Source organism: Panthera tigris, chromosome A1 (genome assembly GCF_018350195.1).
Source record: "Panthera tigris isolate Pti1 chromosome A1, P.tigris_Pti1_mat1.1, whole genome shotgun sequence".
In the NCBI taxonomy this organism is placed as follows: domain Eukaryota; kingdom Metazoa; phylum Chordata; class Mammalia; order Carnivora; family Felidae; genus Panthera; species Panthera tigris.
The window spans coordinates 10,194,493-10,211,486 of record NC_056660.1 but is presented as its reverse complement, the minus strand read 5'-3'; the positions used below and the strand labels follow the sequence as shown (position 1 = coordinate 10,211,486).

At 46.3% G+C, this 16,994-nt stretch overlaps 1 protein-coding gene across 3 annotated transcripts in view; it reads right to left on the bottom strand.

Moving 5' to 3' along the window:
* B3GLCT (beta 3-glucosyltransferase) overlaps positions 1-11,151 on the bottom strand; it is a 118,963-nt gene extending 107,812 nt beyond the window's left edge. Inside the window, exon 1 of one of the 3 annotated variants that reach the window (XM_042994843.1) lies at positions 9,967-11,151. In XM_042994843.1, coding sequence (XP_042850777.1) covers positions 9,967-10,042 — 76 coding nt within the window. In that variant the 5' untranslated portion in view covers positions 10,043-11,151. The remainder of the gene's footprint in view (positions 1-9,966) is intronic. The other 2 variants (XM_042994782.1, XM_042994727.1) reach the window with 2 other exon arrangements.
* Positions 11,152-16,994: the final 5,843 nt, after the last annotated feature.

Here is a 16,994-nt window from a genome sequence, read left to right as displayed (position 1 = left end):
GGGAGGGGGAGTGACTGGGGCAGGGACACCTAGGGGGATGGGGGGTGACTGGGGCAGGGACACCTAGGGGGATGGGGGGTGACTGGGGCAGAGACACCGTGGGGGAGGGAAATACTAGGGCATGGCCACCCTGGGGGGGGGGGTGACCGGGGCAGGGACACCCTGGGGGAGGGGGGGTGACCGGGGCAGGGACACCCTGGGGGAGGGGGGGGGTGACCGGGGCAGGGACACCCTCGGGGGGGGGGGTGACCGGGGCAGGGACACCCTGGGGGAGTGGGGTGACTGGGGCAGGGACACCTAGGGGGATGGAAGTGCTGGGGCAGCGACATCTGGGAGGGGGAGGGGCCATATCATTAAAGGGGTCAGCGTTAGGGAGTCTGCTTCTATCCTAAGTGCTATGAGAAGCTTCTAAGAAAGGCAGTGCCACACTGAAATGTGTGCCTTAGACAGGTTTCTGGAGGAACCTATTGGGTGGGCTGTGCGGGGACCAAAAAAAGGCACAGACGTGCCAGCTAAGAAGCTAATGGAGCAGGCAATGAGAGATATGATACGGGACAGAATTCAGACGAGGCAGCGTCTGGGCACAGCAGGTTGTGAGCAAAAGCAGGTGTTGGAGATATCGAAGCAGAATGCACAGGCTGAGACAGATCCTACCAATGGAATGGGTGGGGAAGGGAGAGTCCGGAGGGGTTGGTGAGTGAGAGAAAGGAGCGGAGGTGAGTCCGGGATTTGATTCGGATGGAGTGGCCGAGTCCACTGGGGTGCCATTCACAAGCTAGAGAATAAGGCAGGGAAGCAGATGTGTGGGAAAACAGTGCGGTTCCCAATATCCTGAGGCGCTGAGGACACTCCGTGATCTACCCAGCAGCGGCCCATAGCCAGGTGTGGAGCCGGGCACAGGGGTCAAGAGGAGAGGCACCGGCAGCGTCCCCCCTGTACAAAGGAACCAAAGCCACAAGCCTGGATGGGAAAGACGGGAGCGAGGCAACGCCAACATTTCAGGGACAAAACTAAAGACGACAAAAAGGAATGGCCAGGCACAGAGGAGAAGCTAGACAGAAGGCAGTAGTTCAAGGATTTACAAGGTGTTCTTTTAAACTGTTCTCGCCTTAAAGTTTCAAAGCACAAGGGAAAGAGCTTGCAGTGCAGGAGACCGGGGCTCCGGGCCCGGCTCCGCTGTAAAGAATAGCACGGCACGCTGGTCAGAGCTACACAGAATCTAGACTCGCACCTCGAGGCATCCAGGCTCTGCCGCTTAGTAGCTAAGCAACACGGGGCCAGAGACTTGGCGTCTCGGAGCCCCTGCCTCCGTCCCTGTAAAAGGGAGGAAACTAAACAAGAATGAAAATAAGTCGGTGCATGCACAGGTTCAGGATATTACCTGACCTATGGGAAGAGCTATGGAGCCTTTTGCTCAGATGCCAAGTAGCAAACTCAGGAAAAGAGACACACAGCACTGGAGGATGCCAAGCACAATTCTGCAAGCAGACAGGTGGACAACACTCAGGGGCAGGGAACCCCTGTGCCCCCTTCCATGGGTTCTGCACCTCTTACAAGGTGATCAGCCAGTTGAGAGAAGTGATGGAGGAGGGGGCCTGGCACCCCCCCCCCAGTGTGGCAGTGAGCACAGAGGCGCGACAGTCCTCCTTTGAGCCACCACCTACCCCCATTCGACACTACTCCATCTGAAACACATCTTCTGTTTTGTCAAAGAAGTCAAGGGGAAAATGGAGTTTGGGATACAAATTTTTCTTCCCTTGGCACCAAAGTTGGCCAAGGGCCAATATACTCTCTGTGCCAAAGGGTAAACATATTTATAGAAAGGACAGTTAACCAGAAGGGAAGAAAAGAGGAAGTAACTGTATATTTTAGGAAAGAAAAGATCATTTGCTTCTTTGATTCATATCTCATTTAAACAAATAATGTGAAAATCCATATGCCACTCAGGATGTGAAAATAAGAAAATTCCAATTCAGACAGAGTTTTGGGAGAGAGACTCAAAACACCACCCTCAAAAAGCATGTTTCACGGGCTGAGTCACAGGTAAGGGGCAGAAGGATCTCTGGTCATACCACCCACTCCAGAATAAACTCAACCACCGAAAAATCAGCACCTCGTATGATTCCTTCACATTGTAAGAGCAGTGGTGAACGGTTAACCGTGTGGCTAACTTACAGAAACACAACGTAAGCTTAAACGTGGGGTATCTTATTTTCGTAACACAAAAAGTTGAAGCCCTTCCTGTCTGTACCACTGAATCCATGGTACCTACAGTCTGAGAGGTTCTAACACCTTAGAAACTTGTCAATTGTCCAAAAACCTTTGTTCTAACAATGCACTGCTCTAGTGTTTGAGACTCACACTCCCCACACTACAGCCCCCCCCCCCCGACCCGCCCAGTAGCCCGTGGAAACCTGCCAAATGATGGCGGAACCAGAGAAAGACAGCTCAGTTTGAATTCTGGGGTTTCTGGTTCCTTTCCCAAGGAGAAGAAATACCTGACCAGGGCATACGGGCCTCGATTCCACGCTGCACTTTCTCCAAAGCAGCTCCTTATTTCATTTTAAAGACAAAGCAACTAGCCATCAACTTTACATTCTGCAGATACGCAAGAAAGCCACCCAGTAAGAGTCCCCAGTCTGTACCTGGTCCTGGGGTGGGCCAGGCAGGGTTCCTGCACCCGCCAACACATACAACGTATCTGGGGCCTGGATAAAACTGCAAATCCAGAGGCCTCACCTCAGATCTTCTGATATCAGAAAAATCTGGAGCCAGGACCCCATAAGCTGCATTTTAACAAAAAAGCCCTTCACAAAGGGAACTCTTCAAGACCCTGAGGTGATTGTCCTGTGTGAAGTCTGACACACTGGGGTGCACAGGTGGACAGACACCAAGGGATGGAAAGGGGCAATTTTTCCAACAGGCCTTGGCCACGTACCTTCCTTCACTCCCTTCACCTCATCAACGAAGCACAAGCTCCAGCATATCCGCCCTCAAGGATTTGGAGAAGATAAATTCAGCATGACATGTAAAGAGCCTTGGGCTTCTTACGGCAAGCAATGATGTAAACTAAAACATATCACCTTTTCAGATCATAAAATATTCTTTTAGGAGTGAAAAGAAGTCCTATCCCTAGGAGAAAAAGGCACTGCTATAATTGAGATACATTCAAATCTTATTTGATGATACTTTCACTCATTTTCTTTTCTTTTTTTTGGATAAGCCTGCAGCTTTACATCACACAGATAAAGACTATTTTCTTCCCCAGCTTCTACCAAATCTTGGATATCCACACATTTTGAGTAAAAGCTTAAATGGATTTATTTTACCAATTAAGACTCTCCTCTTTAAAAAAAAAAGATGTGTGTATGAATATGTATATTATATATATTATATGTATATATTACATATATATTATATATAATACATACATATATGTATATAATATATACATTATATATATGTACATATTATATACATTATATGTATATTACATATATATTATGTATATTATATACATATATACATATATAAAATATGTGTGTATGAATATGTATATTATATATATTATATGTATATATTACATATATATTATATATACATATATGTATATATATACATATATACATTATATATATAATATACATATTATATATATGTACATATTATATACATCATATGTATATTACATATATATTATATGTATATTATATACATATATTATATACATATATAAAATATGTGTGTATGAATATGTATATTATATATATTATATGTATATATTACATATATATTATATATATACATATATGTATATATATACATATATACATTATATATATAATATACATATATATGTACATATTATATACATCATATGTATATTACATATATAATGTATATTATATGTACATATATTATATACATATATAAAATATGTGTGTATGAATATGTATATTATATATATGTATATAATACATATATGTTATATGTATTATATACATATATACATTATATATAATATACATATTATATATATGTACATATTATATACATTATATGTATATTACATATATATATAATATGTATGTTATATACATATATACGTATATAAAATATGTGTGTATGAATAAGTATATTATATATATTATATGTATATATTACATATATATTATATATATACATATAATGTATATATACATTATATATAATATATATATTATATATGTACATATTATATACATTATATGTATATTACATATACATATATTACGTATATTATATCATATATATTATATATATATTCCAATGCTGCCATATCTCTCCACAGCCAAGCTCTCCTATGAGCTCCAGACCCACAAATCTAACTGCCCACCTGACATGGAACCTGACTATCTCACATGCACCCCAAACTCAACTTGTCCAAACTAAACTCGTCATCCTCACCTCCCTCTAAAATTAAATTTTAGAAAAACGTCTGGGTACTTAATGCCACAGAATTGTACACTTATAAATGGTTAAGAGAAATTTCATGTTATTTAGCTACAATAAAAAGAAAACAAACTGTTTAAATCTGGTCCTTCTCCATTAGCGCCTGTATCAGTAAACAGCACCAGGAGCCGCCCACAGCTCATGACAGAAACCTGATTCATGCGTGACCCCCGCCTTCCTCTCAGCCCACTGTACCCATCAATCGCCGTGTCTTAGAGAGTGTTAATCATCCCTCCCGTGGTTGATTCCAACAGCCTCCTCACTGGTCCCACACGTCCCCGCTGGCCGCCTCTTAATTCCTGTTCCATAGGAAAACCAGAGTGAGTTTCTCAAACTGCGAAGTTAAATCATGTCACTCTCCTAGGACAGCCCTTCAGTCACTTCCCACTGCTCTAAGGACAAAGTCCCAAGTCCTTACCCTCATCTGCAAGAGCCTGCATTGTGTGACCCCCTACTGATCTTCCCAGCCCCTCTCCCGATCTCTCTAGCCCCAGTCCTTTCTGCACTGTGTTTCTCTGGGCACCAAGCTCTTTCCCCTGCCATGCGTACCCCCGTCCTTCATTTAACGGATTTCTGCTTCCCCTTCCAGTCTGAGCTCTGATGTCCCCTCCTCCAGGAAGCTCTCCTTGAGCCCCAACTCCAAGGTTCCCCAACCTGGAACCTGGCACCGTTGACACTAGACCGATCGCTGATTCTGAGCAGGGGGAGGTGGTCCCGGGCACTAGGACTGCTCAGCCGCACCGCGAGCTCAGAGGCCAGTGACCCTAACCCTTCCTGCCAAATCATCCCTGTGACCACCAGAAAGTCTCTAGCCCTTGACAAGTGTTCTCCCAGGGGCAAGATCGCCCTCTGTTGAGAAACAGGACTCCAAACTCCAGGCTAAAGACCCTCCTGAGACACGCGTTCCCACAGCACCCCGAACTCCTCTGCCACACTGAGCGCAGTGCAATTTGTTTCCGCATAATGTTCCTTCCCCTCGAGACTGCAAGTTCCACGGGGGGAAAGCCAGACCAGATCTGTCTCCTTCCTGCGATATCCTCAGTGCCTGACATATGGAGATACTCGACAGTTTTTGAATAAACGAACAAAAATTTCGAGGACAGGTCTTTCTTTCAATACTGCTGTTGACATTTTCTAGTAGTGCAAATCAGCACCTACACCGAATCGGGTTTCTCTGGGAGTGGCCTTGTGAAGAGAGCTTTGAAATATGGAATCAAGGGCGACTCTCAATCAGTAATAGATCTGATGAACCTCTGACACTCCCTAGAATTTTTCCTTTGTGTTGGGAAAGATGGAATGAATGCTCCTGTACACTGTTCTTAAGCAAGAATCTGGCAACACCAAAGACGGATCACCCATATGTTACAAAGGGGCAAAATCTAGAACATTTGCAAATTCCCCATAAATAATCCCTTTGTGCCTAGAAATTATGCCTGATTTATAATGTTTCTAATGAAAAGAAAAACAAACCACCTGGCCCTTTGTGGTCCAAATGAGGTCAATTACCAGGACTTGCTCAAGTACTGGGCCTACAAGGCTTGCCTCAGAGCAAGTTAACAAAAGCTGACAGAAGGGTCAGGACAACTCTTCCCCACCCTGGCCATCCCACCTGAAACAGTTGCTCTCCACCCCCCCCTCCTCATATGCCCCCCAGTTAAAGAGCTTGACTATTGGCTCTAGGCAAATGCCCTTGGGTCAAGTCTGTGACCAAGGGGGCTGCACCAACTTGAGGCCCAGACTACCCATCCAGATGGGTAAAACCTGTATCAGTCATATCTGTTATAAGAAATAAGAGGGTTTAAAAATATATAAAAATAAAAACAATAAAAACACCTGGGATCAGGTCTGATTCTTGGTGTCCCAAAATGTCTAATTGACTGCAGTGAAAAAATCTGACCAAGAACTGGAACAGAAGGAAAAATCATCCCTAACTTTGGCAGATGCTAAGAAATACAATCCTGAATCATAAAGAGGAGAAACAGGGATAAGAAAGATAAAAGTTAGGGGCGCCTGGGTGGCTCAGTCGGTTGAGTGTCCAGCTCCCTGCTCATGCTCTCTCTCTCTCTGTCAAAAATAAACAAACATTTAAAAAAAAGAAAGATAAAAGTATCTTATTTTACCACTGGTTCAAATGAGCTTCTTCACAGATGTTATCGATTAGGATCAGGCTGGCTGCGTGTAATCGAAAACCCAAACAACTGAGGCTTCAAGAAGACAGGGGTTTATTTTTAATATCATGCCCAACAAGTCCGGAAATAAGTGACCCAGGACTGGCATGGTGTCCCACATCCATCTCGCACCCAGGTGGTGTTATTCTTTCTGCTCTACTGTCCTTACTACTCGCTTCTGTCTTCAAGGTCACCTCATGGTCACAAGATGGCCACCACGGCTCCAGCCATCAGATTTACAGACAATGGGAAGGAAGATGAAACAAAGGCAAAAAAAAAAAAAAAAAAAAAAAAAAAAATGCAACTTAAAAAAAGCCAGCATCCGAGCTGGGTCAGCTGCCATTACCAAGAGACCCACCCAAAAATCTCAACAGATAACTCAGTGGTTAACCCTGCTTTGCAAGGGCCACTGAGAAATGGGTTTTCGCCACACTGCCACTGCCGCCCCCGCCACCACATTCCTCCACCCTTTCCCTCACTCCCTGTATTATTAGTCAGCTAGAGCTGCCATAACAGAAACCACAGACTGGATGGTTCGAACGGCAGAAATTTACTCCTCACAGTTCTGGAAGCTAGAAGTCCCAAATCAAGGTGCCAACGGGGTTGGTTTCTGCGGAGACCCCTTTCCCTGGCTTGTAGGTAGCAGTCTTCTTACGGTGTCCTTTACATGGCCTTTTCTCTGTATGCATCCCTGGTGTCCCTTCCTCTTCCAAGGATAAGGAAGATAAGGACACAGGCCCTGTTGGATTTGGGCCCCACCCTTATGACATCATTTAACCTTAATTATACTCCTTGAAGACCCTAGCTCCAAATGCAGTCAGGTGACACTCCTGATTATCTAACGGGCTTTCTTAGTCTGGAAAAGAAGGAACTAGGGGTTACTGGGTAAGCAGAGAGCAGTCTCTGCCACAATAGATCAGTCTGTTAAAACTGTAAGAAATGGCAAAGTTGTGGTATTTTATCTAGTCTATGCCTCCTGTTTTCTAGGAGAAAACGGAGCTCAAACTCACTAGAAGCCACACAGCGGCTGGCGCAGAGGTGTGAATAAATCTGATTCTAGAACTGGCACTGGACTTCAGAATTGAAGTTACAGTGAATTTGATCTGTATAATCATATGGATTTAAAATAAATTTTCTATATTGACTCTTCTCTGAAAACTCAAATGAATATGCTACAGTTTGTGGGAAAACTAAACTATATATACCCAGGCCAAACTTCTAAGGGGATATTTAGAGTATTTTTCACCCATCAGGATTGTTCACATGCGTCAGAACTCCTGTCATAATCTCTCGTTTTAGCAAGATTCCAAGATTCCTGATTTCGAGATTTACAGAGCGGGCACCGCATCTTTTCACGTCTTGGTGCTCCCCCAACGCCACCAAAGCAGAGCTCAATAAACTGAACCCGTGATTTACTTCAGACCTCGAAGAACACAGCTTCCTGTATTCTTGAAATCCATGAAAGCCAGTTCACAGAGCCAAATGTCTCCCAGGGACCTTTTAATAGGTTTTACGTCTTATTTATTGTGCTTATCTGACAACTTCGCAATGTTAATAGACATCTCTAAAAACGTGTTGACATTCTGGTTCATTCTGACTGTCCTTTAACGTACTATCAAGTTTGGGCAGTGCAGCTATTCCCTTAAGTGCAGTACAAAATAGATACGTGTAGCAATACATTTAAATGTGTTTCAGCCCATAGATTGAATATATTATATACAAATACTATATCCCCAGTACAGCATTATAAAGTGCAGTGCTATAAATAGAATGCCAATTTCGGCTATCACCCACCCCATTTGCTTAGGTGCAAAACTCCCAGGCAGCAAGCCAAGTGATGCAGCCAAGAGTCACCTAGTCAACCTCCCACCCCTCCAACCTCCCCTTCCCCCAGGGCTGCCCTGGCCGGTGATGCATTTTTCCACTGAAGCAGATCTCCAAGTTCAGTTGCTCACCACCGTCAATTACAGCTTTCTCTGCCCAAGGTGCCCGAATGCTTTTAATTGCATTGTTGCTTACTTAATCATGCATGTGAACAATTAATTAACAATTAATCTCACTCGATTTTCCCCACACGTAGTGAGCACCTATAGAAATGCCGGGGGCGGGGACGCAAATAAGGCCCCTATTCGAAGAGTTTAAATCCAAATTAAAAAAAACGTGCTGTAAAGGTTCCAGTGGGCTACCAAAAAGCAATGTGCAATAACGCTACGTCTTTTCCTAAGTTGCACCCTTCTGCCATTTCTAAAAATCTGAAATTACTGCCTTTTAACCGACTGGAAACCCAAAAGTCCGGGTTAGAGGACAAGAACCCTGAGAACACTGAAAAGGGAGCAATTCTTCCCCCAAGCTTTCAACCTTGAACGAGTCTCATCATAAACGTCCATTACGGTGATTTTTTTTTTTTTTTTAACTTCTGCCCCATCCTTTTACGATACGGTGGAGAAAATACTCTTGCGAGGAGAACGGGAGGAAAAAGGGAAGGGGCATTACGGCAGCAGCAGCCCCGACAAGCATTGTCTCCAGAAGTGTTCTGATTTTCCCCCATAGCGACCCAAGATTGGGGAGCGTCCCCACCGCCTCCCCCACGCCACGACCGCACACACTGAGGGCCCAGCCGGGCACCCCGATCCTCCCTTGCTGGCCCAGGACTCCGTAGAAGGGGCTGGTGCCAAGTTGGCGTCTCAGCCCGGGAGACCAGGGCACGGCCGGAAGACCCCGCGGACGTGGGGAGGACACCGTCCCTCGCCCCCGCCCGCGGGGCGCGGGGGTGCGCGACGAGCGAGCGGCCCGGACGCCGGGCCACCCGCTCGCCTCCAGCCGGCGGCGCCCGCGCGGGGCGAGCGGGGCGCGCGGGGCAGGCGGGACGCGGGCGGAAGGCAGGGGGGCGGGACCGCGGCCGCCGCTTCCCTCCTCTCAAAGTTTCTCGCAGTTGCACATTTACTCAGCGCTTCCTGTGGGGGTGAGCGCCTCGCCCTCCCGGCTCGGCCGGCCGCCAGCTCCCGGCGGAAGGAGGCGGGCAGACGCGAGCGGGGCCGGGGCGGCGGCGGGACCCAGCGAGCCGAAAGGGGCCGGGCGCGGCGCGCCCCGGGGTCCCGGAGAGCGGGGTCTCCCCCCCCCCCAGACCCGGACGCCGCGAGGGGGCGCTGCCGCCGGCGCGGCGGGGACGGGACGGCGGGACGCGGGCGCCCGCGGGGCAGGGCTGGGCCGCCCGCCGCCTCCTCCCGCGCGCGGACGCGGGGCGCGGGCGGCAGCGCCCGGGAAGCCCACGCCTCTCCGGTGCGCGCCCGGGCCGCCCGCTACTTACCCAGGGAGCAGGTGAGGAGCGAGAGCAGCGCCGGGAGTGCGAGGCGGCGGCGGCCGCGGCCGGCGGGCGGCAGCATCCCGGCGGCGGGGACCGTGCGCCCTGCTGGAGCGCGGGGACGGGAGACGCGCGGGGAGCGGAGCTGCGCCGCTACCGCTGCCGCCCCTGCCGCCGCGGCTGACCCTTCTCCGCCGGCTCCCCTCCTCCCTCCTCGGGCTCCGCCGCGCCGGCTCCGGTCGCGCCCTCTGGCGGCCGGCTTGGGGAGCGTCCCCGTGCCCGTTCCAGCGCCTGCCTGGCCCGCGGCTGTGCCCGGGGTCCCGCCACGCGGTGTGGGTAGAGGTGGCTGCACCTCCGCAGCGACCCTAGCTTCTGCTCCGTCCGGCCGTTAGTCTCCCCTCCTTTTCTCCCTCTTCTCCCTTACCTGGACCCCATCTTCTGCCTTCCTCTCCCCACCCCCCCACTTCTCTGTCACCTCCCTTTCCGGGATCTCCAGGAGTAGGTCAGTAGTTCCCCTTCTCGCTCCCAAAGTGGGGGATGGGAGAAGTGGGGGGTGGGAGGACAGGAAGGAAAGGAGAAGGACTTTTTCCTCCCTGCTAACGTACCATCGGCCATTAAAAAAAAAAAAAAAAAATCAATAATTCAACTCTTAATATTGTTGGCACCAGTGTTCTACTTTGATGAAGGTGTTTTTAATCAGCTCAACTAATTTACTTAATATCCCCCTTTAATGGGCTTTGGCCAAGAGCTTAGGCCTGGAATTTGGCTTTCAACAGAAGTTTGTGTAAATGTAATTTAATGTAAATGTCATTTTAAGCGGTTCACCATAATGGAAGAGGGAGGGTGTAGTTTTTTTCAAAACGTATGATAAAAATTGATATACAGAGAAGTGGAGTGACGCGTGTAAGCCTCATGTGGAGAGACCCTCTTGTCCCCATGGGACTGTTCAGGGGCTTCCCTCCCCAGCCAGGAGACGGGGAAGCCCTGGCCAGGTCTGGCCCCCTTGTGCTGTGTGGTGGGCAGAGGAGGAAAGCAATAACCGAGGACTCTGAATCCCCTCTAATGGTTCTTCACTGCTTTGTGCCTCCCCCAAGCCTTGACTCCTTTCTCTCTCCTAGAAAGCATACAGGACCAAGTGCCCATCACCCACCTGAGATTAGACCATGACCTCCTGAAGTCTGTGTGGGTGTTTTCATTCATACCTCATGGTATTTGTTGGATGCCTACTCTGTGCCTGCAACGGTGCTAAGCACACCAGCACCTTCCACACGGACGGGCCACGTTCACCCACTCGCTAAACGTTAAATGAAGACCGGTGCCAGGTGGTGGGAATACAAGTAAGGTGTTAGGATAGCGAAGCAGGTGCTGAATAAATGCTTGTTGTGTTGAGCCTTATAAAAGTGGAGACCATCGAGGGGCTTAGCCTTGAATGTGTTAGGATAATATTGTTGTTTGCCCAGCGTGCAACACCTGCTGCCAGTGCTTTAACAAGGACGTCTAGAGACTGTGCGTTTTCTCTCTGGTTCGTACCGACTTCTTGAAACTGGAAGCTGAATACTTTGTGTGTCGTCCATTTTGCGTGAATGCAAATGGCGCGATCTTGTTATTCAGCCGGGGTTTGTGGCTACATGTCAATAACTATTTTTACAAAAAGAGACATGTAAGACTCCTTCCTTTCATTTTTTTTTTTTTTTTTAGTGAAGCTTCTTTTCAAATTCATGGTTGACTGCCTCGATCCCTTTTATCTTCTAAAACCTGCCTGCCTGGTTAAAAGTTCTAGAAGGTTTCCAGCGTCCAAAGCTGTTCAGCGTTCTTCCGAGAAAACATCCCGCCACATGTATTTGATATTGAGTATCAAAACAAGATGTGTTTAAAAAGAACAGAAGCCTGATAATTAAGCAGCTTACTTACCAGGTATGTGTTCACATACCTACTCCACGTTTCGTAACAGGCAACTCTTAAGTGCTCAATCAACGTTCTCGTCAAAATGCACCACGTGAGAGTATTTTGTGTGCGGGAACAAGGTGTGGGAAATGGAGCCCCAAAGACACCAGGGAGCACACTCTGTTTAAGTAACAAATCTGCCCCAACGTTCTTCCGTTCCACAGTAGACATAGATAAATGGCACATTACAGAGCTCCATAACTCACATTTTAAAAAGGATTACCTTTCACTTACTCTGGTCATATGATAAATGGACTTCCTGGGAGTTCCCTCTCCCAAAAACAAGTTGAAAGTTAACTGAAACAAAATGTGCTCATGAGGACACTAACAGATACGTGGTTAGACACCCCTTGCCTCAGTGCCTCTTCTGCTATTTGAAACACCAACTGTAAGGGGACCACTCTCCATGCAAACGCGTAAATCTCGTAAACCCTAAGATTGTGATATGAAAAAAGAGCCTGCCTTATCTCTGTCTTCCTGGGGGTCACGCATCTTAATTCCAGATGCCACCCCCATACTGACCCCTGAAAGTATGCCCCTCCCCTGTGCGGGAATGAAGCAAGGAGTCCCCTCTTTCTGGGGAGGAGTGCCTGTTACAACATAATTAAAACAGTCTGGTAATTTTTAAAAGAATTTTCTAAATTCCACAGAAGAATATAAAGACCTATGCATAAAACCATAGATAGCCAAATAATCTAATAAGCAAGCTCCAAACAGATGGTTTCTGAGCTTATACTAACTATAGACCCAGATGCCAGAATCCATTCATTTAACTGATAGTGAATGGTTTCTAGCCCACGTGTCCACGGCTAAGGCTTTGGATGCAAAGCATAAAACATGGCATTGAGCACAAACTCACAGTCCAGTTAGGGAGATAAAAATGTTCCTAAGTAATTTTTTTGCCCTGTGATAAATGCTACAGTACAGGTGGATGGAAACACTTTGGAACATACAGGGGGGGAAACAAAATGGTGGCCATGGGAATCCATCAGTAAGGCCAAAGTGACTTGTGCAGGGTCTTAAAGGAGACCTAGGATCCTGGGCTGAGAAAAGGAGGAAAGGCGTCCCAGGCAGAGACACAACACGCACAAAGCAGATCAGTCTAAAGAAGTTTGGTGGGCTGTGAAGCGGCCATAGGGTGGCCCAGGCTTCGTGCCCAGCCCTCTCCCCGTCTGCTACCTCTCTCCCACGGCTTGCAAGTTCTCATAGCAGCAAAGACCAAGGGACAGATTCCAGCTCTCCGCTCTAGGGCCCTCTCACCTTCAGGAGAGCCGTTTTCTTCGCACACAGAGAAGTGGCCTTAGGAATTCTTTTCAAAAACCTAAAATCAAGCCTAGGGTCTGACAGTGGACTGGAATGTCCAAAACTGGATCTCTAGGACATAAGGTCATTGTAAATCAGACCCATGATGTAACCACCTGGCCGGTCATGCCAGTCGTCCCCGGAATCCGTGCACACCTGGTAACAGGAGAGCAATGCGTCACTTCACCTGATGCTTTAAGCTTTAGGGAAGCAAGAGAATCTTTATTCCCTGTGGGAGAAGTGTAAGACAGGAAGAAGAGACACACAGCAAGGAACTTCATGGTTCAGAGTAGATCCAGTGGCCACAACCTCCCCCTGCAGCAGGTGCTCAAGAGGAACACCCTGATAACACAAATAAGGGGGCCTCTCCAAAGCCCTAGGGGAGCTGGTCTCACTTTGCTTCCAAAGCTATTCAAAAGCCATAGGTGAAACCTATCAAGCCCGACTTTCAAACAAGACTTTTAGCCCAAGAGGCTTAACCGCAGGATTCTTAAACCAACAGCCCTGAACCAAGATCCAGGAAATAAAAGTTACGGTCTCAGCAGGCCCCCAGGACAAGCCCACCAATCCAAGGCTATTACCATTTGATTTTCTGTTCTTTTGAAGATACCGTGTGGTACAAACACTTCTCTGAAGGAAAAAAAAAAAAAAAAAAAAAGCTAACTCCTAGAAACTTCTGAACAGAAGTAGATCATCTGCTTTTGTTCTTCTTTCTGGAATCACATATCCTCCAGTTTTCAGTAAGATTAGGGATTGCTCCTGATAGCTGTATCAACATGAGCAACGGGAAGTGTCTGTGTTTGAGTTTTTTTGAAGCAATTTAAGTATATTTTATCTCCTCTGTGATCCATTCTTTTTTTTTTTTCTCCTTGAAAGAGAGAGAGAGAGAGAGAGACAGAGTACGAGTGGGGGAGGGGCAGAGAGAGAGGGAGACAGAATCCACAAAGCAGGCTCCAGGTTCTGAGCTGTCTGCACAGAGCCCAACTTGGGGCTCGAACCCGTGAACCACAAGATCATGACCTGAGCCAAAGTCGGACACAACCGACTGAGCCACCCAGGCACCCCTCTAGGATCCATTCTTAATAGTCAATGTATTTAAACTAAAATAATAATAATTCACCCATGTCTCCTATCCCCCACCCATTACCTCTGGAAATCGATCTATTCTCTGCATCTATGAGCTTGTTTATTTTATATATATATATATTTTACTCTCTGCATATAAAAGAGATCATACAATATTTGTCTTTGTCTGACTTACTTACTCAAAGTCCATCCATGTTGTTGCAAATGGCAAGATGTTATTCCTTTGTATGGCTGAATAATATTTTTTATTCTTTTTTCATTACCCATTCATCTATCAATGGACACAGGTTTTTTCCATAGCTTGGCTATTGTAAATAATGCTGCAATGAACATTGGGGTGCAGATACCTTTTCCAATTGGTTTTCGTTTCCTTTGGATAAATACCCAGAAGTAGAGTTGCTGAATCCTATGGTAGTTGTATTTTTACTTTTTTGAGGAACCCTTATACTGTTTTCCATAGTGGCTGTGCCAGCTTACATTCCCACCGACAGTGGGATCCACACTATTTCTAGACGACCGGATATTAAATGTAGAAAACGCTGAAGACTCCATCAGAAAGCTTAGAACTAATAAAAAAAATTCAGTAAAGTTGCAGGATATAAAATATGTCTACAAAAATCTGTTGGGTTTCTATATACTAATAATTAACCATCAGAAAGAGAAACAATCCCGTTTACAATTGCATCAAAAAGAATAAAATACCTAGTAATAAATGTAACCAAGGAGACACAACCCTATTTGTTAGAAATTACCAGAAATTAATGAAAGAAAATGAAGAAAACATAAATAAATAAACAAACAAATAAATAAATAATAGCTATGTGGTGCTTTTATTAAGACTTTTATTAAGAACAGAAGGTGTGGGTCATAAATGCACAGCAGCTTACATGAAATGTGTTGGTGTTTTGGGTGCTGTTGCCAATAAGTAGTCATTTCTTTTACAACAGCTGCTTTCAGGTGTAGGATCCTGGTTAATAAACTCAACAAAACGAACACAATTCTTTTTCACTTATCCATCAATAAACATGTCAGAGAGTAACGGCAGGTAGGAGGCCCCCACAGGACCTGCTGAGGTTGGGAAGAGAAACGCGTTTCCTGGGGAGATCACAGTCTGGTGGAGAGGACCGAGATGCACATGAGTAGCCACGAGCTTGTGTAGAATATGGAAAGCACTCTAAGAAGCATCTGAACAAAGTATGACAGAAATGCAGGGAGAAGGTTAGCACATCCACCTGCGGGGCGGAAGAAGGTCTCGCACACGGGGAGTTGAACTGCGGGTTAAGGGTCAAAGGGGCTGTCTGCAGCGAGAGAAGGTGAGAAGGGCATTGCAACAGAGAGAACAGGGCGGGCAGTAACACGGAAGCTGGGAGCTACGAGGTCAAAGACTGAGGAGTTCAGTTTGGCCGGCACATAGGAAATATGAAGGAGAAGCCAGTTCGGGCTGCCTTGAGGAAGACGTTAAATGCCATGCTAAGGAGATTGACCTTCCGTTGAGTGTCGCAGGAAGGGCAGCGGAGAGATGGGAAAGGTGTTTCAGTGGTAATGACAAAACCCTCCACCATGACACCGTAGCTCCTAAGGCCTGTCTTGTGTCCTAAGTCTGCAACCGCTGTCAGAAAACCCGGTACGTAACGTTCCCTGTTCATGTGTGTTGTGTCCTGATTTCATGAAAGGGCTATGCTGTGAAAAAATTAATTCAACGGTAACATTTTGGATGAATTGGCGAGAGGAAGCAAAGCAGAAAGAATGGTTAAAAAAAAAAAAACGAAACAGCACACCCGAAACTAATATAATTACTTTCAACTATGTGACTTCATTTAACCCTCACAAAAAATATACGTAAAAGGGCTATTCTTCTCGCTTTGCAGAGCGGTAAAGTGAATCTCAAGCAGGTCAAACCCCAACAGCCGGAACTGCCTTTGGTGGCAGTTTCTTTCCACAAAGTTGTGCTCTTTAACCAGGGTGGCAGCAGCAGGAAGAGAAAGGATCACTGTGAAGACGTGACAGAGGGCAGATCAACCATCCAGTTCTCGTGGGGGAACAGCTATTGGCTGGAGCGAAGAGACCACAGAAGGAGACGGACGGAGCAATGAATTAAAACAGAGATCGGCCAGAGGAGCGAATTGGTAAGAGAAACAAATGGAAGTTCATCATTACTACCATTATTACTGAGAGCTGCACCCTCACAGAATCAACAGCCTAATAGTCATAGCTAACTTTTAATAGACACGTATACACCAGGTACTCAGCCAAGGGCTTTACAGGCATTCCTTCCCGTTAAATAACATTTTGTTCAATTCTCAAGACGATTATTTCACGCAGCTCTCAAAACTTCCTGTGACAACACTAACATGTTATTTGCTTTTTTCTCTGTGTTGAATTTCCACCAATGGTGAAAAGCAGCACGGGTCAAAGTGCTATTGTGTTGGCTCGGCGCTAATCAAGGCAGTGGTAACGGCAACACAAAAGCCAAGTTACCGCGTAACGGAACAGTACGAATTACTAATCTTATTAAATGACGCCCTGAGTACATGCCTTTTTGATATTTTGTGTGGCGAAACTGAGGTGTGGCGTCAAAGGACTCCTATATATCAAACTCTGACATCCTCTCAAGAAAAAGCACTCGTGTGATCACTGAACCGGATGCTTGTTTTTTTCCCCCTGCACAACACCATTGTTAGTTGATAGACTGACAAACCATG